Source organism: Thalassophryne amazonica, chromosome 6 (genome assembly GCF_902500255.1).
Source record: "Thalassophryne amazonica chromosome 6, fThaAma1.1, whole genome shotgun sequence".
Lineage (NCBI taxonomy): Eukaryota > Metazoa > Chordata > Actinopteri > Batrachoidiformes > Batrachoididae > Thalassophryne > Thalassophryne amazonica.
Window position 1 is genome coordinate 64,595,803 of NC_047108.1, and position 23,034 is coordinate 64,618,836.

Here is a 23,034-nt window from a genome sequence, read left to right on the forward strand (position 1 = left end):
AACGGCCCAGGAGACTGCAGACCTCCTGGTCCACCACGTCGTGCGTCTGCATGGGATTCCATCAGACATGTCTCGGATCGTGGTCCTCAGTTCCGCCTCCCAGGTCTGGAGGAGTTTCTGCAAGGAACTGGGGGCCACCGTCAGTCTCTTCGTCTGGTACACACCCCCGACGACCGGGCAGGCAAGCGACTAACCAGGAACTGGAGCAGGCCCTCCGCTGCCGTGACCTCCACGCACCCGACGGCCTGGAGTACCATCGGGCCTGGATCGAGTACGCTCATAATAGCCAAGTCTCATCTGCCACCGGCCTCTCCCCGTTTGAGGTGTGTTTGGGGTACCAGCCCCCGTTGTTTCCACTGGTGGAGGGAGAGGTCGGGGTGCCCTCGGTCCAGGCCCATCTGAGGAAGTGCCGTCGGGTGTGGCGTACCGCCCGCTCTGCCCTGCTCAGAGCCCGGACGAGGTCTAAGGCCCATGCAGACCGCCGGCGTTCCCCGGCCCCTGCCATACCAGCCCAGGCAGGAGGTCTGGCTATCTCTAAGGACATCCCCCTGCAGGTGGAATCCCACAAACTAAAGGACAGGTACATCGGACCATTTCCCATACTCAAAGTCCTCAGTCCGGCCGCAGTGAAGCTGAAGCTGCCAGCTTCACACCCCGTGTTTCATGTGTCAAGACTCAAGCCCTGCCATACCTCACCACTGTGTGCCCCGGGACCAGCGCCGCCTCCTGCCCGGATCATTGACGGGGAGCCCACGTAGACGGTACGCCGGCTCCTGGACGTCCGTCGAAAGGGCCGGGGGTTCCAGTATCTGGTGGACTGGGAGGGTTATGGCCCCGAAGAGCGCTCCTGGGTGAAGAGGAGCTTCATCCTGGACCCAGCCCTCCTGGCTGACTTCTACACCGTCACCCGGACAAGCCTGGTCGGGCGCCAGGAGGCGCCCCGTTGAGGGGGGGGGTCCTGTTGTGTGGGCCGCTGAAGAGGAGGTACTGCTGGTCCACCACCACAAGATGGCTCCCTGCTTGAAGTGCGGGCTTCAAGTACGAGAGGGAGTCGGAGCGACCAGGAGTGACAGCTGTCACTCATCATCCGTACCAGCTGTCACTCATCCACTACTCATCACCACCACCATAAAGGCCGGACTGCAACTCCACCTCCCCGCCGAGAAATCCACTACAATCAGGTAATTTTCTCTGCTGACTTAAACTTTGAGTATTAGTCTGATCTCTTTTTGCAGCCGTTTTCCCTGTGGTGTGCTTATCTGTTGGAGTTGGCGTTTGGTGTGGGACTGCGACGGCTTCGCCTACCAACCCCACTCAGATTAGACGGTAACTCAGGAGCTGCACGAGTGTGTGATTGGAGGTGGAGGTTCTCCCCTCCTTACTGAATACAGACTTTGGGATTAACTGAGTGTGCGACCTCACACTCATCTGGAACTGTCTCTGTTCTCTGCCAGCAGTACCGGGTCTGACTGCTGAAAACAGCGGCCACCTGGGCGCAGGGCCTTGGCGGTCCGGTGTTCTTCAGCTCCGTTGGTGGTGGACGCTGTGTGGATCCGGCTTTTCTCTCACCAGGCGTCTTCTATCGTCGAGCCTGCCACACGTCACCTGGTGTATGATTGACAGTCCTGTATTGTTATTGTCTGTACGTCGTGTGTGATTCACAACATTAAATTGTTCTTTTTGGCTTATCCATTGTCCGTTCATTAACGCCCCCTGTTGTGGGTCCGGTCACGACACTTTCACACACTCCTTTCAAAGTATGTCTGATTCCTGCTCTACTGCATGTCTCTGTTTGAAACTGAAATTGGGTGATATGTCAGCGGTTAAAGCACACAAGTTGGAGATGGATTGCTTGGCCCCTGATTGTTTGGTTAGAAAACTGGAGCCTTTAAAATATTAAGAGTTCTTGGGAAAGTTAAGTTAATAGTGGTACAATTAATCACAAGAATTTACAATGATGATTTCAATTCAGTTTTTCTGTGTCATCTGTTCGCTGTTCCAAAGGTCACCTGATCTGATCCATTGCAATCTGTACAATTGATGTACCCTAGTGCAAAAACCTTTCTCTGGAATGACCTTTTTTGGAGAAATCACTCGTTGGACTATTATTAAAATCTAGCCAAGTCTCGGCTTGGTGATAAATAAAATTTCAGTTTTCTTAATATATCAAAATATCTTTGAGTTTATTACAGAAGCTCTTGCTGAAGTCACTCTCCACACTTGCAACTGACCGTCGCAAATCCTGAAGATTGTATAGCTGGGAAACAAACATGATCTGTTAGATGACGGCTTGTGTAAATGGAACTTACAGTCAATTAGTGTGGATATTTCAGATTTAAATATCAGACTGTAATTTGAGAAACATTTTGTTCTGTGTTTGTTCGCCTGCTCGTCTCAGGACCTTTGGCCAATTTCCACTAAACATGATACTCAGATGACAGTCAACCCAAGAATTGATCATTAAGGGTTTGTTTTGATAAAGGTAAAGGCCATTGGGATCAAAGGTCAAAATTCTAATTTTCACTTCAGCACCTGCCAAATGTGGCACATATATGAAGATGTAATTGCCCAGCAAGGTAAAGATTGCTAATTTCTATCAAACTTGGAAGATTACTGAAAGTTGACCCTGACATAACAAAATTCATTGTGGCGAAGGTCAAGATATTTGATTTTCAATGTGATTTTAACCTTGGCAAGTTCAGCCAGCAATTATTTTGGTAAATTGTAATTGATCTATAAGAAAAGTGGTGTGATTAATGTTGGAACACCCCCCCACCCCCCCAACAACAACAACAACAACATATAGGAATAAATCAGTGGAACTGACTGAGAAAGAATGTACTGTACCATAACAGATGGTGTGGAAAATAATTAGCATCACTTTCAAGATTCATAAACCAAAGGAGAGTCATAGAACAATAGTACAATAGTTCCTATCCATCTAGATTTAACAATCATTCTTCTTTTTTAAGAAAACTTTACACTGTACATCAAAACTGTTCCATTAAAACACAAACTAAATTTCAACATGTCACTAAAATGTAAGTTCCACTCAACCACTGCCAGAGAAATCACACTGAAAATGTGCAGAAGAAGGAAGAGAATCAGGTAACGCTGCAGTGACTGAAGCGTTTGCGCCTCCTCCTCTCTCCACGCAAAGAAGACACACGAGGCCACTGTGGAGCTGCACCTTCAATATTACTCCTCTCATGTAAAACTGAAGATAAAGTTGCATTCTGTACAAACACAATTAAGATTCCAGTCGTCTCACGGCTGAAATGAGACAGGGAGATGTTTCTTGCAGAAAAGGTCCTGACACCAGCAAGAAGCCACCACACCTCAGACACCTTCCTCATTCTTAACCTGGAAGCAAATACTTCAGTCACATCAAGCAAGCACAGAACAGGTCTTGTTGACAGAATGTCGGATTTGCTGTGTTTTTCCATGGCAGCCACACACACAAGTCAAACCAAAACGATTAACACACACCTTTACAGCTGGAAGAGCAACACTGCAATGACATCAATTCAAAATATTACAGCAAATTTACGATGGCGTCCTTGATGAAGCATTCTGTGGCCGTTCACGGAATTGTAACCGCATCGGAAATCGAGCTGCGAAAGACCAAATCATTGTGTTGTGTTTATTCGTATAGCAATGTGTGTGTTTGTACTGGTTTAAAATAAACTTTAAGAGCTAAAAGGGCCTTACGTATGTGATCATATACTTATGTGATCATATAACAAAAAAAAGAAGCTGGTAACCTTATGAATTTAAACAACTGTATTATCAGGGCAAGACCAGAGAGACATTAGCCTTCAATAAATCAAGTCTGCATGGTCAATAATACGAGGTCTGTCCGTAAAGTATAGGTCCTTTTTATTTTTTTCTAAAACTATATGGATTTCATTCATATGTTTTTACGTCAGACATGCTTGAACCCTCGTGCGCATGCGTGAGTTTTTCCACGCCTGTCGGTGACGTCATTCGCCTGTGAGCACTCCTTGTGGGAGGAGTCGTCCAGCCCCTCGTCGGAATTCTTGAGGACAAGTTGGAACATCTCCAGCTGATAAACAATTTCTCATATACTCACTCCACTGAAAGCCATCAAAAGCCGCCTGGATTTTACAAATGGTTATCAACACGGAGGTGTTTTTCCTGTGCCGCCGCGCCGCGTCGGCTGCGTCCCGACGCGCGGACCCGTCCGCACGTCTTTCATTAAAAAAATCTCCTTTAACAGTGGAATATCCGGATAAAATGCTGAAACCGACTTCTTCTGAAACTTCTCTGTTCTCTCACGACGTCCTGGATGAATAGAGCCTGAAATGTGGAGGTTTTAAGCTTGAACAGGCTGATGACGCTGCCTGAGAGCGCTGAGCGACGTCTCGCACCGTGAAAAGTCCTTAAAGCGACAGAACTCACCTCAAAATCTCTCATCAGCTGTTAAAATTTTCACTGAAAACCAGCTTAATTTTCGAACCATGTCCACTTCGATGTGTCTCACAGGTTTAGAAAAATTTGATCAAACAAAGCGCCAGTCTCTCAGCAACTTCTCAGACAAAGGAATTCCGACGAGGGGCTGGACGACTCCTCCCACAAGGAGTGCTCACAGGTGAATGACGTCACCGACAGGCGTGGAAAAACTCACGCATGCGCACGAGGGTGCAAGCATGTCTGACGTAAAAACATATGAATGAAATCCATATAGTTTTTGAAAAAAATAAAAAGGACCTATACTTTACGGACAGCCCTCGTAGTTTTAAAGAAAGGACAGGCACATGACTGAGGCAGTGAAAAAACAAGCACACACGTGCAGACATGCACACACACACAGCCTCATTCGTACACTCACATGCACACAGTTTTTTGAACCACAAATATGCGAGCCAAAGAAAATATGTGCACGTAATTTAGCCAAAGTTGTTCAAACTAAATGGTTTGAGATCAAAATGAAAAGCATGCAGAAGACCACTGCGCTACTGTAGCTTCACTCCTAGGAGACTACAAAGAAGAAAGGAAGAAAAAAGTCCCTCGCCATGAGCAGTTAGAGCCACCTGGTCAGCCAAGTGTGAGCGACTCCTTTCTGTGACGTGTCTAAACCTTTGACGCTGTCTAGCAGTCCAAGGGGAAGGAGGAGGAGGAGGAAGGGTGTGTAGAGGTGAAATTAGGCGGCACGCTGGAGACTTTGAGGGCCTCAGAACGATGGAGACAAATGTGTTCATCTACTCTGAGGGATCAGGATCTGTTGTCGCGTGGGAGAGGATGTATGTGTGCAGAAATGGGTGGACTGGGAACCGAGGGTGCAAGTTGTGACGGGACCGGTGTCATAAAGTAAATCTTCCTCTCCTCCTTAGGCTTATAGGGCCTGTGTCTTGAGCTCGATGGGTTCTCCCCTGGTTTCCTGCAGACCTTCTGCCTCTGGGGATCGGGTGCCCTTCAACGTGGCCAACCTCTCAGAGAGGCTGCGCATACGAGGGAACAGCATGAAGTCATATAGCAGAGCACCAACAGCGCCACCAATCATGGGCCCCACCCAGTACACCTGTGATTGCCAACAAAAAGCAGCAGAGTGTAAGTTTGCGGTGAAACTGTGCTGCAACATTTGAAGTGTTAATTCTACAAATATCATCTCACCCAGTGGTTGACAAAATTCCTGATCAGGACAGCGGGGGCGAAAGACCTCGCTGGGTTCATTCCTGCTCCCGTGTAGTACAGCTAAATCAAAGAGAACCTCTGTTAGACTGTCAACCCCATCAATCAATCAATCAATCAATTTTTTATATAGCGCCAAATCACAACAAACAGTTGCCCCAAGGCGCTTTATATTGTAAGGCAAGGCCATACAATAATTATGTAAAACCCCAACGGTCAAAACGACCCCCTGTGAGCAAGCACTTGGCTACAGTGGGAAGGAAAACTCCCTTTTAACAGGAAGAAACCTCCAGCAGAACCAGGCTCAGGGAGGGGCAGTCTTCTGCTGGGACTGGTTGGGGCTGAGGGAGAGAACCAAGAAAAAGACATGCTGTGGAGGGGAGCAGAGATCGATCACTAATGATTAAATGCAGAGTGGTGCATACAGAGCAAAAAGAGAAAGAAACAGTGCATCATGGGAACCCCCCAGCAGTCTACGTCTATAGCAGCATAACTAAGGGATGGTTCAGGGTCACCTGATCCAGCCCTAACTATAAGCTTTAGCAAAAAGGAAAGTTTTAAGCCTAATCTTAAAAGTAGAGAGGGTGTCTGTCTCCCTGATCTGAATTGGGAGCTGGTTCCACAGGAGAGGAGCCTGAAAGCTGAAGGCTCTGCCTCCCATTCTACTCTTACAAACCCTAGGAACTACAAGTAAGCCTGCAGTCTGAGAGCGAAGCGCTCTATTGGGGTGATATGGTACTACGAGGTCCCTAAGATAAGATGGGACCTGATTATTCAAAACCTTATAAGTAAGAAGAAGAATTTTAAATTCTATTCTAGAATTAACAGGAAGCCAATGAAGAGAGGCCAATATGGGTGAGATATGCTCTCTCCTTCTAGTCCCCGTTAGTACTCTAGCTGCAGCATTTTGAATTAACTGAAGGCTTTTTAGGGAACTTTTAGGACAACCTGATAATAATGAATTACAATAGTCCAGCCTAGAGGAAATAAATGCATGAATTAGTTTTTCAGCATCACTCTGAGACAAGACCTTTCTGATTTTAGAGATATTGCGTAAATGCAAAAAAGCAGTCCTACATATTTGTTTAATATGCGCTTTGAATGACATATCCTGATCAAAAATGACTCCAAGATTTCTCACAGTATTACTAGAGGTCAGGGTAATGCCATCCAGAGTAAGGATCTGGTTAGACACCATGTTTCTAAGATTTGTGGGGCCAAGTACAATAACTTCAGTTTTATCTGAGTTTAAAAGCAGGAAATTAGAGGTCATCCATGTCTTTATGTCTGTAAGACAATCCTGCAGTTTAGCTAATTGGTGTGTGTCCTCTGGCTTCATGGATAGATAAAGATGGGTATCATCTGCATAACAATGAAAATTTAAGCAATACCGTCTAATAATACTGCCTAAGGGAAGCATGTATAAAGTAAATAAAATTGGTCCTAGCACAGAACCTTGTGGAACTCCATAATTAACTTTAGTCTGTGAAGAAGATTCCCCATTTACATGAACAAATTGTAATCTATTAGACAAATATGATTCAAACCACCGCAGCGCAGTGCCTTAATACCTATGGCATGCTCTAATCTCTGTAATAAAATTTTATGGTCAACAGTATCAAAGCAGCACTGAGGTCTAACAGAACAAGCACAGAGATGAGTCCACTGTCTGAGGCCGTAAGAAGATCATTTGTAACCTTCACTAATGCTGTTTCTGTACTATGATGAATTCTAAAACCTGACTGAAACTCTTCAAATAGACCATTCCTCTGCAGATGATCAGTTAGCTGTTTTACAACTACCCTTTCAAGAATTTTTGAGAGAAAAGGAAGGTTGGAGATTGGCCTATAATTAGCTAAGATAGCTGGGTCAAGTGATGGCTTTTTAAGTAATGGTTTAATTGCTGCCACCTTAAAAGCCTGTGGTACATAGCCAACTAACAAAGATAGATTGATCATATTTAAGATCGAAGCATTAAATAATGGTAGGGCTTCCTTGAGCAGCCTGGTAGGAATGGGGTCTAATAAACATGTTGATGGTTTGGATGAAGTAACTAATGAGAATAACTCAGACAGAACAATCGGAGAGAAAGAGTCTAACCAAATACCGGCATCACTGAAAGCAGCCAAAGATAACGATACGTCTTTGGGATGGTTATGAGTAATTTATGAGTTATGAGTAAAAACAGCTTAGGAACCTGGAGGACATTGTGAAATGTTACACCACGTCTTACCCCGAGAAGATGTCCCATGAGCACGGAGAAGCCAATGGCTAGGGCAGCAGAGCCCATGCGTCCGTTGCGCCTCTCATCTGTCACGGCAAAGATGCAGATGACAAGCTGCAGAGTGAGGAAGACCTCCATGGTGGTGGCCATGCCCAGGCTAATGCCCGGCTGCAGCTGAGAGGTGGGACGAGATAGATGGAGGATGTAAACAAACACAAACCACATGGCTTCAAGCAGTTGAAGATGTGTGACATGTTTAGTCGTATAACAACAAAATGTAGTGCTGTTTTGTTGGCTGATGGTGATTCTTACCGTGTTTTAGCGCCAGGTTTCCTCTCATATTGATCGGTGTGACTCCATAGAGCACAGCGGCACCAGCCAGCGCTCCAAGACACTGGGCTATAATGTAGAAGAATGCCCGGAAAAGGGACATCTGTGAGCCAATCAGGTAAGCAAAAGTCACAGCTGGGTTGATGTGTCCTCCACTGATGTGGCCGATGGACTGGATGAAGGTGGCAGCCGCCAGCCCAAAGCAAAAGGCAACATGGAGAACATTGTGGGAGCCTGTGGTCCAACGCAGGGCTGCCCCGAGTCCAAAGAAGACAAAGAACATGGTGCCATAGAATTCTGCGAACACTGCCCGCCAGAAAGACATGGACCTGAACTCCCACATGTTGGACACAAGTTTACGTTAAGCAAGTGTTAAGCGATGGAGGGATACACAAAGGAGGTTCTATCTCCCCACAGGAACACAGCTGTGCAGTTCAGCAAACGGAAAACAAATGCTAAAGCTCTGCCCTCAAACACAGAACGCCTCTAAGAGAGCACGCACACTCCTCAACATTTAATGCTCATCTGCTGTTTTCGTCTTTTCAGTTCAGTTCTGCCTGCTGTCAGGGAGAGCTCCTGTGTGGAGCAACACGCCCGTCTCCATGCATCTATGTGTCAGTCGCGCTGGTTGTTAGCAGTGGAACACCGACAGACAAACATTAAGCATGTCAAGCAGACAATCAGGCTCTATACCAGAGCATGGGGAGCGGGGAGGCCTTTTTATAATGCTTTGTCCCCGCAGCAACCCCCTGATCCCAGGGGAGGGGCCAGAGTGCAATACTACATATCAAAACAGAATCATTAATCCCTTTTTTGGCCCCTGACTCCAGTTCTAGATTAACCCACAGAGTGATAAACTTGGGGTTTGACAAAAATGATTTGCATGTAACATATTGAGGATGTTCTTTTACAACTGTGCACTTTATGAATTGGGGCAAGCGAATAAATGAACAAAAATATGATTGGCAACAGTAACTGTACTAGTGGGTTCATTCACACTTTCACAGGCTCAGATCTACAATCCGAGAACCAATCCAAGTAGTGCATGTGGTACAGATAACGACAACAGAACGGCCTGTGTAGAAGCTGCATGGCTTCATATGAATAATGTAACCAACAGTTCACCACACTAAGATGAGCACTCTGAATAGGTACGGATTAGGTTTGTGGCACCAGAGCTGATTAGGTAGAGTTTCACATTGTGGGTGCTGGATGTATTTGGAGGCTCAGACCAGATAAAGTGAGAGAAAAATCCACAGTTGGAGAGGAAGAGGAGAGAGAGCAGACCTGGCATTGAACCTCTGCACTGGAGAACATCATGGTGATCAGAGCAGGCACAGACTGCGCTGAAAGGATTACGCTGAGCTCACTGCTTTTCTGCTTTCATGCACCGAAACAAAATGCTAGCAGCGACACTTTCTGCCACTTTCTATGAACTGTTTGGTTCATGGGCACTGTTGATTCCTCGTATCATCTATGTACAGGTGAGCCCCAATAAACCCCTTGGCCTCTGAGCCCACTGCTACTGATCAACAACAGCAGAATGCATCAACATGTTATTAAGTCAATGAGAAATCACTGTCAAAGTTTTTTTTAATTCTCCAGATACTCAGATCCTTGTAATTAGCCCCTTTTAATTTAAATAAAATAAAATAAATACGTGAGCAAATGCTACTGTCACATGATTGGTAAATGTAGTTACTGCTGGATAAAGTAACACATTTCACAGTAGACTCATCCTGGCACTCTATTAATTTGCCAGATTGTGCACCTCTATTGTGAGGAGTATTACCTCTTTTGTATGAGTGGAAAGCCATCTTTTATGGGTTTAAGCCTACAGTTTATACAGGGCAGGGTGTTTGAAAGGTGCTTGCATGGTACTATCCTGTCCCACAGGACCAGACTGCTGACACAAACACAACATGAAGCCCCCAACACATCTCACACTGGTGCAGGAACTCTGGCCTGCAGCAAAGAGCATTAAGTCCCCCCTACCGAAAATATTAAAATGACGAGGTTGGAGAACGGCAAAAACACAGGCTAAGGCAGGATACAGGAGGCTTGGAACGAGGCAGAATGCACAACAAACTAGCAGTGAGTTGTGAAGAATAAGGGGTTTAAAAGCAGATGCAACTCAGGGTGTGATGAGATGCAGGTGCAGGGAAGAAGGCGTGACTGGACGAGACAAGTGGAGTGACAGGTGGGCGTGTCAGACAAAAGCAGCAAAACGAGGAATGTGACAGTGACAGAACAAATGTTAAACAGTTAGGAAATAATGATACCTAAAATACAAACGTGAGGGAAACAGAACAAACAAATGAAAAAGCAGAAACAGAAAATTAACAGCTGGATCTAAACTAGAGGAGAACTCAATAAGTGGCTGACGTGTGACAGATAATTCTCAAAACCTAACTTGATAACACAGAAAGACTAAAATAAAAAACGAGACTAAACTAGAACAGAACTTAACTTGGGTGAAGTATAATAGATCATAAAATCAAGACTAAAGTGTAAGAAACAGAAAATGAACACTCAGGGCCGGACAGAAGGACCAAGACAGGGAAACGGACGAAGACTGGGGGACAAAACCCTATTCTGGACAGGTCCAGGGCTAAAATATGACAGATTGTTTCCCAAAAAATTCATGTTTGGTCACGTTTTTCAAAAAAATAAGCAAAATTCCTCTACATAGCCTATAAAACAAACTGGTAACATTAGTTGAAACACTTGTTTGCCTTTTTTTTCCCCCTTACATCTATTGTTTTGGTGATGCTGATAACGTGTGTGTCTGCATATTTTTGATGCCCGTCCACTATCAGATAATATAGTGAATTTTGTCCTGTTCTAATATTGCGTGTCCACTTTTGGATTTGTTGTTGTCGGCCTCGCAGGACACCTCACTACAGCACCTCCAACCCAAATGATCTTCCAACAGCGATACTTCCAAGGGCTATTCTCCACAGTATTTACTCCCAGCTACTTGCAAGTCAGCAGCCTGAGCAGTTTGGTTTCACCACCACAAAATCAATTGTTGCTCATGTACTAGCTATGCTAGTAGTCATAAAACATAAGTGTGACTATTGGTAGCACTTCTTTGCAGATTATGTTGAATTTTGCAAAGTGGTTGATTTGTCTGATTGGGCTACTCTGTGCAGAACATCCTGAAGATTTACATCCTGAGGTTTACCACTACATTGTTGGAGATGATGTACGGCCTATACGCAGGGTTTATGAGCGCAGTGTGTAGCAGAGTCTAAGTCCCTGACATCTTGCCATGTAATTCTGGCATTCATCAGCAATGTATTCAGTCCATTACTTTGTTCTGGACAATGGGCAACATAGATCAGGATTTTTCTCCAAACGCTCTAACATTTTGCAGTGTAATTCTTTTTACTCCACCAGGTGGCGCCAAAGATCAAGGCCATAATGATGGAGTCAGGAACTACGATGGTTGGCTGCCAGCCTCAGGGTGATTAAGTCAGTTTCTTCCGTATGGTCGTGTCCAATCAGTTCGACATCGACTTCCTGATCGATGAGATTGAGCGACTGGGTAATGACCTGTAGAGGGCAGCATTCCCAGAATTTCCTGTCTTTTTATTGTGGTGTGTTTAAGGCAAATGTTAGTTCACCGAATCAGTCATGGTGCTGCAGGAAGAGTAATGATTGGACATGTTTTAGGTCCTTTGTGGCCAGTCACGTTTTGCAACATTCTACTTGTTCCAACAAAAAAAAAGAAGGACAAACTACTTGTAATATACCACAAGTGAAAGTTCGAGCTCCAGCATCAAACATTCTAATATCTATGTGTGCTGTATCTATGTGTGCTCATCTAGTTTGTCTTTTGGTGTTTGAATGAAAGCATAGAAAAGCACAGATCAAAATATTACAGTATCATGTAAATTACTTTTACTGTATTGTATTATTGCGACTCAGCAATCATTTTGCACTCATCTGTAAATATATTTTATTGCAGTGCTTTGACTTTGTTGTGTGACGCAGTGTGAGTAGCAGGTGTGCACGTGGCACAGTTACTACATGCTGCTGCTGCTTGTTTTAGATTAGCACTGTTAAAAATGAGCACATGCACACACAGACATATGATGAAGCCTCTTTCAAGGAAACTACAATAGGGCTGAGTGCTAAACAGCCATAATGTATGCCTATAAAATTTGGGTTGCTCAAGGTGATAAAGTTTTGGAAATGTATTTACGATATGGATATATTTCCCTGCCTTTTACACAGCAGCAACATATGTGACAATATGTATAATTTTTAACTTACACATCAAAATGCACAATCAATTCCAACCAAAAAGAGGACAAAGCCCATCAAGGTCATTAACAGCAATTGTGAAAATGAACTGGAGCATAATCCTCTAAAGCTAGTGCTATTACTTCAAGCAGAATAACAAAATAAAGTCACACGTGAACAGATTATAGAAAACTTTCCTGCAGTGAAGCCACAATCCAAGATAAAGACACACATCCCGGCCTGTCTGTTCACAATAAAAGCCCAAAACATAGGCTGCTGCTACAATAGTAATAATAATAATAATATGAAGAAGAAGATGCACTTTCTTAAAACTTCCACAAATAAAATACAATAAAAGTAAAAAATTTTAACAAAAAACCCTTTCATTTTTCAGATTTCAATCATTTTCTGGAATAATGATAATCTTCAAACTGACACCATTATTATTTTTTTTGTTGTTGTTATAAATATCCATGTTGATCAATATGGGGACAAAACATTATTTTTGCCGTATCGCTCAGTCCTAACCTACAGTCTGCAATATTTTCCTTCATAGGACTTTAAGATTTAAATCTACATCTGTGAATATGTAAAATGCTGGTTCATTGTCTGTTTCATGTGATATATATATATATATATATATATATATATATATATATATATATATATATATATATATATATATATATATATATATATAAAATTACACACAAAAAATACAAATATTTATTAAATTTGCAGTGGTTTCAGATGCAGGTATTTTATTTAAAATGTCTCTTAATGTGTATTACATGGTAAGACATTTGTAATTGTAATCACTGGAACTTGAGTAAAGCTTATTTATAATGATTTTTGTTAGCCAAAGAAAGATAAAAGGGAAAGCAGCAATCCTTCATATAACGTCTTATAGATTATAGGTGTTTGTAATATGTGACCTTTTGACCTTTAACTGAGATGCATTTGTTAACATGATGTTTCTTTATGTAATTGTGATACTTTTTTTTTTTTCTGATTGAATGTTGTGACCGACTTGCTAAGATTAAGACTGGTGCCTGTTTTTTGAGTTTAGAGAAACACAAGAATGAAGCAGGCGCCTGTGAGAATGTACTGTGACAAGACTCTAACTGTCGTATCTGTGTGAATTTTAATGTTTTTACTCAATATAATCTCAGAGTCATGGGAGGTCAGTGGAATATTTGTACAAAGAGTTCCTGTTTGTGTTTTTTGCACAATGTTCACCTTTATTCTTCCGTTTTAAATGGATGTTTACTGGAGGTATCCTGTAAGAATTATGTTCAAGTAGTTATGGTGTATAGGGACCATATGTAAATGATAAAAGTGCATCAATCCTATTTACAAAAATGTGTACGTACCCACTGACTGCAGATCAGTCCGTGTTCTCATGACGCTGGTTGTAAGGAACGTTTTGGGTTCCAGAAGGCACTTTACCGCATTCATTTTGTCTCAGATAAGATCTTTAATAAAGTTTATTCTACCAACAACATCACAATCTGACTTAATCCTCTTAACCAAAAATTGCAGCTCCCTTACATTTACTGCTTTCTTTTATTTAATAGCACACACATCATGATGCATGAAGGCTGATGCTCGAGTGAAGCTCAATTTAACACCGAGCTCAGTGCTGAAGATGTGAGAAACTGCAGCTCCATCTGGTGACCAACATCTCTATCTGCACAATCCCACACAAAAAAAACATAAAGACATATTTTGCTCAAGTCCAACACACAAAATCTGCATGATTATTAATTTACAATAATTTAACAAAACATGAAAGTGTAACAGTTCATTATGAAAAGGGAGCAAAATCAAGTTGTTGATACCAGGATGTTTCGTTTCATTTTCAGTCCATTACAATCCATTAGTTTTCTTCAAGCTCCAACCCCCCTGGGTGAAGCTGGTCTACCTATTTACTCACTTATGGGTTGGTCGGTAGTTAGGCAGATTGCAAAAATACTCTCGGCTAATGCAGCCACAGCAGCTGCACAATTTAACATCCACCACTGACTCTGAAAGAAGTGAAAACAGGGAAAAAACATGAGTATAGAATAATAATAACCTTTATTTAACTAGGTAGAATTGTACTGAGATTAAAACCTCTTTTACAAGGATGACCTGGCCAAGAAAGGCCGCAGCACACGTCATAGTGAACAGGTTAAGATGAGAACATGAGAAGTTATCAACATGAGAATGTTGGTGATAAATAAAATACAGTCATCTTGGTCATAATAATATTGCACATGAAATAAAGTCTCAAGCAGATTTGGATTAGAAACATAGGCATTGAGCAAAAGAATCCCATTCACAATCTTGGGAAATAGGCTGGAAGGTGTTCAAGGAGTTCAGTCTGGGGAGTTTGACTTCAGATTGGAGAATGTTCCAATCAGAGGGAGCTGAAAAACTGAAGGCATGCTTTCCCGCTTTAGTGCGGACACGAGGTAAACAAAAACAGAACATGTATCATCAATCGTCACATAAACTTGGTAAAAGTTCTAACAAGAAAAGGTTGCCAATAAAATCACTGCAGCAAACGGACTAGAAAATTTAAAGCATATTCACATAAAGTCAAACTAAGTCCTTCCAAGCAAAACACTTTTTACCCATTAATGAGGCAGGCCTGTTGTTTGCTTTTCGGCTGCCCTCAGTTGTTCAGAGCCACTACAGTGGATCCAGTACACATCTGCATTGGGATTTGGTACAATGTCAACATCAGATGCCCCTCATGATACCACTGTAGTTCTATTTGTAGAAATAAACACACATCCTGGTCTTCCCAAGTGGTCTTCCAGTCAGGTAGAAACGAGAACTTACTCTGCTTCACCTCTGAAACGAAAATAAGTGAGTGGAAGCGTGTGTGTGTGTGTGTGTGTGTGTGTGTGTGTGTCAGCACTTTGTTCGACTGCTGTTGTTTTAAACGTGCTTTCGAAATAAAGGTTGAGTTGAGGCTATAAATTCTGTGGGTTCAGAGCAGCACACACACACTGAAGTAAAAAAAATTAGGATCAGGTGGGAGTCTATGAAGGTGAAAAAGAATCATCTAAGTTAAATAATGAATGAATTAATGAACTTATTCAGCACACACAGGCAAAAATTACAAATTAACCTCACAGCGAAAACAAAGTGTGCTCAACTCAAAATATGCTGAACTCATAAATTTTGTCATTATACTGGTCATACAACAGGCTGCTCACAATACACATAGCTCGTGTGTAAAGATGCCAGGATATTAAACACTATGACTCATGTTTAATTACTTAAAATATTTTTATTTCTGAATCATCTGGATCAAATGATCCAGTAAAGCAATAAATGTACTTGTGAGTAAGTGAATTCTGTCCTTGGTCCTTGCCCATATGGCTTCCAGGGATGGGTTGAAGTTGATGGGTCCAGCATCTGGTTCCTCTGGTGTGGGGATGTTCTACTCTGGCAGTGATATGTTGTGGCGGTATGCCATGTTGTGGAGGATGCCACAGCCCATCACAATGCACCACACCTTCTCAGGTCAGTACAGCACCACCCCCACCTCTCCCCCAGACCTGTCCAGGCAGCACCACCTTCCCTTCAGCAGGCCGAGTGCCCTCTCCACTACTGTTCGAGTACAGAAATGGAGTTCATTGTACTGCCTCTCTTGGTTGGTGTTGGGGTTCATTAGAGGGGTCATCAGCCATGTTCTTTGGGGGTAGCCACGGTCCCCTGGGATCAGATGAATATACAATAAACCACTTAAATGAACCACACTATTACTGAATGCTGAAGTGCGCCGCGACTGATAGTGTGACATTCACAACTTTACGCATGCATTTATTGACAAATACTGAACACAGATAGATAATGGGGCGGGGTGGGGGTGGAGCTTGTCAGGAAGCTCTGCAAAGTTGTTCGGCCAAAACTTGAGTGTCCATTGTTGGCTGGACACTCAAGTGGCGCACATGTGAGTATGGGGTCTATATTGCACACAATCCCAATTTGTTTAGTTTTTTTTAATTTGTTTTTTTATTTTAGGTTAAAAAAAAAAAGTTTCCAGTGCATGTAGTCTGCCTGCTAGAATGGCCAATAGGGGCCGCAGCACTTCCAAATGAAGATAACACCACCAAAACCAGAATGCATTTATAAATGGAGGAACAATAAAAGTAATAAAATAAAGGGAACATCTCTTGTAGAGAAGAGCAGACAACCTAAATGTGTAAAACCTAACATTTTAAATTTAGCAACCAGTGATGTTATCCAAAACTGACCAAAATAGTGGATCAAATACTATAAGTATTTGATCCACTGTAGACTTGGCAAGATTCCCACCTACAAAGAATGGAGAGATCAGTAATTTTTATCATAGGTACACTTCAACTCTGAGAGACAGAATCTAAAAAAAAAAAAAAATCACATTGTATGATTTTTTAAATAATTAATTTGCATTTTATTCCATGAAATAAGCATTTGATCACCTTCCAACCAACAAGAATTCTCGCTCACACAGACCTGTTAGTTTTTCTTTAAGAAGCCCTCCTATTCTGCACTCTTTACCTTTATTAACTGCACCTGTTTGAACTTGTTACCTGTATAAAAGACACTTGTTCACACAATCAATCACACTCCAACCTGTCCACCATGACCAAGACCAAAGAGCTGTCTAAGGAAATCAGGGACAAAACTGTAGACCTGCACAAGTCTGGGATGGGCTACAGGACAACACGCAAGCAGCTTGGTTGAACTGTTGTGATTATTTATTAGAAAGTTGAAGAAACACAAGATGACTGTCAATCTCCCTCGGTCTGGGATTCCATGCAAGATCTCACTTTGTGGGGTAAGGATGATTCTGAGAAAGCTCAGAACTATACAGGAGGACCTGGTCAATGACCTGAAGAGAGCTGGGACCACAATCATAAAGATTACATTCGTAACACACGACATCGTCATGGTTTAAAATCCTGCAGGGCAGCAAGGTCCCCCTGCTCAAGCTAGCACATGTCCAGGCCCGTTTGAAGTTCACCAGTGACCATCTGGATGATCCAGAGGAGGCATGGGAGAAGGTCATGTGGTCAGATGAAACCAAAATAGAGCTTTTTGGAATCAACTCCACTCACTGTGTTTAGAGGATGAGAACAACCTCAAGAAAACCGTGCCAACCATGAAGCATGGGGGTGGAAACATCATACTCTGGGGGTGCTCTTCTGCAAAGGGGACAGGACAACTGCACCGTATTGAAGGGAGGTAGAGAAGCTTGAATCTTCGACTGGACTGGATTGCTTGATGCGAGGACGTTTCGCTTCAAATCGCAGAAGCTTCCTCAGCTAAAATTCTTGCTCTGGTGGTCTGACTTCTGTCTTGACTCTTGTAGAGAAGAATAATCAAGAAGTCACACAAGCTGGAGTTTTAAACCTAACCAGACCCATCCTACCGAGAGGCAGACTGCTATAGGCTAGTGACTAGCCAAGCTCTACTGGTGGTTGGCTCTCACTGCGGTATTGTATCACTTCCTGTTCCGGAGCACAGCGGTGTTTTTCTGTATCTGTTAGCTGTTTAATCTGCGCAGTTAGATTGATCTAGTTATCTAGATTACGATTTGTTTCCCAGTGTAATCTTTACGTGCCTTATCTAAAGCACTCCTTCTGCTGAATCACCTCTAAATTATTTACACATTATTCACTTTGCGTGTTTTTAGGAATCCGCTAGCTTAGCGTAGCTACTACCTCTTAGCCGATTTAGCATGGCGGCTTCTCCTGTCTCTCCCGCACTTTTCTGCTCTGGGTGTGAAATGTTTAGTTATTCCTCAGCCTCCTTTAGCAGAAACGGTACTTGTAATAAGTGTAGCTTATTCGTAGCTTTGGAGGCCAGGCTGGGCGAATTGGAGACTCGGCTCCGCACCGTGGAAAATTCTACAGCTAGCCAGGCCCCTGTAGTCGGTGCGGACCAAGGTAGCTTAGCCGTCGTTAGTTACCCCCTGGCAGATCCCGAGCAGCCGGGAAAGCAGGCCGACTGGGTGACTGTGAGGAGGAAGCGTAGTCCTAAACAGAAGCCCCGTGTACACCGCCAACCCGTTCACATCTCTAACCGTTTTTCCCCACTCGAGGACACACCCGCCGAGGATCAAACTCTGGTTATTGGCGACTCTGTTTTGCGAAATGTGAAGTTAGCGACACCAGCAACCATAGTCAATTGTCTTCCGGGGGCCAGAGCAGGCGACATTGAAGGAAATTTGAAACTGCTGGCTAAGGCTAAGCGTAAATTTGGTAAGATTGTAATTCACGTCGGCAGTAATGACACCCGGTTACGCCAATCGGAGGTCACTAAAATTAACATTAAATCGGTGTGTAACTTTGCAAAAACAATGTCGGACTCTGTAGTTTTCTCTGGGCCCCTCCCCAATCAGACCGGGAGTGACATGTTTAGCCGCATGTTCTCCTTGAATTGCTGGCTGTCTGAGTGGTGTCCAAAAAATGAGGTGGGCTTCATAGATAATTGGCAAAGCTTCTGGGGAAAACCTGGTCTTGTTAGGAGAGACGGCATCCATCCCACTTTGGATGGAGCAGCTCTCATTTCTAGAAATCTGGCCAATTTTCTGAAATCCTCCAAACCGTGACTATCCAGGGTTGGGACCAGGAAGCAGAGTTGTAGTCTTACACACCTCTCTGCAGCTTCTCTCCCCCTGCCATCCCCTCATTACCCCATCCCCGTAGAGACGGTGCCTGCACCCAGACTACCAATAACCAGCAAAAATCTATTTAAGCATAAAAATTCAAAAAGAAAAAATAATATAGCACCTTCAACTGCACCACAGACTAAAACAGTTAAATGTGGTCTATTAAACATTAGGTCTCTCTCTTCTAAGTCCCTGTTGGTAAATGATATAATAACTGATCAACATATTGATTTATTCTGCCTTACGGAAACCTGGTTACAGCAGGATGAATATGTTAGTTTAAATGAGTCAACACCCCCGAGTCACACTAACTGTCAGAATGCTCGTAGCACGGGCCGGGGCGGAGGATTAGCAGCAATCTTCCATTCCAGCTTATTAATTAATCAAAAACCCAGACAGAGCTTTAATTCATTTGAAAGCTTGACTCTTAGTCTTGTCCATCCAAATTGGAAGTCCCAAAAACAGTTTTATTTGTTATTATCTATCGTCCACCTGGTCGTTACTGTGAGTTTCTCTGTGAATTTTCAGACCTTTTGTCTGACTTGGTGCTTAGCTCAGATAAGATAATTATAGTGGGCGATTTTAACATCCACACAGAAGCTGAGAATGACAGCCTCAACACTGCATTTAATCTATTATTAGACTCTATTGGCTTTGCTCAAAAAGTAAATGAGTCCACCCACCACTTTAATCATATCTTAGATCTTGTTCTGACTTATGGTATGGAAATAGAAGACTTAACAGTATTCCCTGAAAACTCCCTTCTGTCTGATCATTTCTTAATAACATTTACATTTACTCTGATGGACTACCCAGCAGTGGGGAATAAGTTTCATTACACTAGAAGTCTTTCAGAAAGCGCTGTAACTAGGTTTAAGGATATGATTCTTTCTTTATGTTCTCTAATGCCATACACCAACACAGTGCAGAGTAGCTACCTAAACTCTGTAAGTGAGATAGAGTATCTCGTCAATAGTTTTACATCCTCATTGAAGACAACTTTGGATGCTGTAGCTCCTCTAAAAAAGAGAGCTTTAAATCAGTGCCTGACTCCATGGTATAACTCACAAACTCGTAGCTTAAAGCAGATAACCCGTAGGTTGGAGAGGAAATGGCGTCTCACTAATTTAGAAGATCTTCACTTAGCCTGGAAAAAGAGTCTGTTGCTCTATAAAAAAGCCCTCCGTAAAGCTAGGACATCTTTCTACTCATCACTAATTGAAGAAAATAAGAACAACCCCAGGTTTCTTTTCAGCACTGTAGCCAGGCTGACAAAGAGTCAGAGCTCTATTGAGCTGAGTATTCCATTAACTTTAACTAGTAATGACTTCATGACTTTCTTTGCTAACAAAAGGCATGCTGACAAAACTCGTGGCGTCTACAAAAAGCACAACCTGTTTATTCGATCCTATACCAACAAAACTGTTTAAGGACCTGTGGCCCATTCTTGGGCCAACTGTGCTGGAAATGATCAATCTGTCATTAACCTCTGGATCTGTTCTGAAATGTTTTAAATCTGCAGTGATTAAACCGTCATTTAAGAAATCAAATCATCATCATCAATTTTATTTATATAGCGCCAAATCACAACAAACAGTTGCCCCAAGGCGCTTTATATTGTAAGGCAAGGTGATACAATAATTACGTAAAAACCCCAACGGTCAAAACAACCCCCCGTGAGCAAGCACTTGGCTACAGTGGGAAGGAAAAACTCCCTTTTAACAGGAAGAAACCTCCAGCAGAACCAGGCTCAGGGAGGGGCAGTCTTCTGCTGGGACTGGTTGGGGCTGAGGGAGAGAACCAGGAAAAAGACATGCTGTGGAGGGGAGCAGAGATCAATCACTAATGATTAAATGTAGAGTGGTGCATACAGAGCAAAAAGAGAAAGAAACAGTGCATCATGGGAACCCCCCAGCAGTCTAAGTCTATAGCAGCATAACTAAGGGATGGTTCAGGGTCACCTGATCCAGCCCTAACTATAAGCTTTAGCAAAAAGGAAAGTTTTAAGCCTAATCTTAAAAGTAGAGAGGATGTCTGTCTCCCTGATCTGAATTGGGAGCTGGTTCCACAGGAGAGGAGCCTGAAAGCTGAAGGCTCTGCCTCCCATTCTACTCTTACAAACCCTAGGAACTATAAGTAAGCCTGCAGTCTGAGAGCGAAGCGCCCTATTGGGGTGATATGGTACTATGAGGTCCCTAAGATAAGATGGGACCTGAACTTTGGATGCTGTAGCTCCTCTAAAAAAGAGAGCTTTAAATCAGAAGTGCCTGACTCCGTGGTATAACTCACAAACTCGTAGCTTAAAGCAGATAACCCGTAAGTTGGAGAGGAAATGGCGTCTCACTAATTTAGAAGATCTTCACTTAGCCTGGAAAAAGAGTCTGTTGCTCTATAAAAAAGCCCTCCGTAAAGCTAGGACATCTTTCTACTCATCACTAATTGAAGAAAATAAGAACAACCCCAGGTTTCTTTTCAGCACTGTAGCCAGGCTGACAAAGAGTCAGAGCTCTATTGAGCTGAGTATTCCATTAACTTTAACTAGTAATGACTTCATGACTTTCTTTGCTAACAAAATTTTAACTATTAGAGAAAAAATTACTCATAACCATCCCAAAGACGTATCGTTATCTTTGGCTGCTTTCAGTGATGCCGGTATTTGGTTAGACTCTTTCTCTCCGATTGTTCTGTCTGAGTTATTTTCATTAGTTACTTCATCCAAACCATCAACATGTTTATTAGACCCCATTCCTACCAGGCTGCTCAAGGAAGCCCTACCATTATTTAATGCTTCGATCTTAAATATGATCAATCTATCTTTGTTAGTTGGCTATGTACCACAGGCTTTTAAGGTGGCAGTAATTAAACCATTACTTAAAAAGCCATCACTTGACCCAGCTATCTTAGCTAATTATAGGCCAATCTCCAACCTTCCTTTTCTCTCAAAAATTCTTGAAAGGGTAGTTGTAAAACAGCTAACTGATCATCTGCAGAGGAATGGTCTATTTGAAGAGTTTCAGTCAGGTTTTAGAATTCATCATAGTACAGAAACAGCATTAGTGAAGGTTACAAATGATCTTCTTATGGCCTCGGACAGTGGACTCCTCTCTGTGCTTGTTCTGTTAGACCTCAGTGCTGCTTTTGATACTGTTGACCATAAAATTTTATTACAGAGATTAGAGCATGCCATAGGTATTAAACGCACTGCGCTGTGGTGGTTTGAATCATATTTGTCTAATAGATTACAATTTGTTCATGTAAATGGGGAATCTTCTTCACAGACTAAAGTTAATTATGGAGTTCCACAAGGTTCTGTGGTAGGACCAATTTTATTCACTTTATACTTGCTTCCCTTAGGCAGTATTATTAGATGGTATTGCTTAAATTTTCATTGTTACGCAGATGATACCCAGCTTTATTTATCCATGAAGCCAGAGGACACACACCAATTAGCTAAACTGCAGGATTGTCTTACAGACATAAAGACATGGATGACCTCTAATTTCCTGCTTTTAAACTCAGATAAAACTGAAGTTATTGTACTTGGCCCCACAAATCTTAGAAACATGGTGTCTAACCAGATCCTTACTCTGGATGGCATTACCCTGACCTCTAGTAATACTGTGAGAAATCTTGGAGTCATTTTTGATCAGGATATGTCATTCAAAGCGCATATTAAACAAATATGTAGGACTGCTTTTTTGCATTTACGCAATATCTCTAAAATCAGAAAGGTCTTGTCTCAGAGTGATGCTGAAAAACTAGGCTGGACTATTGTAATTCATTATTATCAGGTTGTCCTAAAAGTTCCCTAAAAAGCCTTCAGTTAATTCAAAATGCTGTAGCTAGAGTACTGACGGGGACTAGAAGGAGAGAGCATATCTCACCCATATTGGCCTCTCTTCATTGGCTTCCTGTTAATTCT

At 42.6% G+C, this 23,034-nt stretch overlaps 1 protein-coding gene and 1 long non-coding RNA gene across 2 annotated transcripts; one reads left to right on the top strand and one right to left on the bottom strand.

Moving 5' to 3' along the window:
- Positions 1-4,760: 4,760 nt before the first annotated feature.
- LOC117512314 (lens fiber major intrinsic protein-like) lies at positions 4,761-8,923 on the bottom strand. The gene is made up of 4 exons (XM_034172331.1): positions 8,194-8,923; positions 7,886-8,054; positions 5,635-5,715; positions 4,761-5,542 (listed from the first exon to the last, which is right to left on the bottom strand). Exons 1-4 carry the CDS (start codon positions 8,547-8,549, stop codon positions 5,357-5,359), a joined length of 792 nt encoding a protein of 263 aa, XP_034028222.1. The 5' UTR covers positions 8,550-8,923; the 3' UTR covers positions 4,761-5,356.
- A 4,217-nt stretch (positions 8,924-13,140) lies between these two features.
- Positions 13,141-22,481, top strand: LOC117512316. The gene is made up of 3 exons (XR_004561274.1): positions 13,141-13,475; positions 21,806-21,817; positions 22,471-22,481. It is a non-coding gene; the product is annotated as an uncharacterized LOC117512316 (long non-coding RNA).
- The last annotated feature ends 553 nt before the right edge of the window (positions 22,482-23,034 follow it).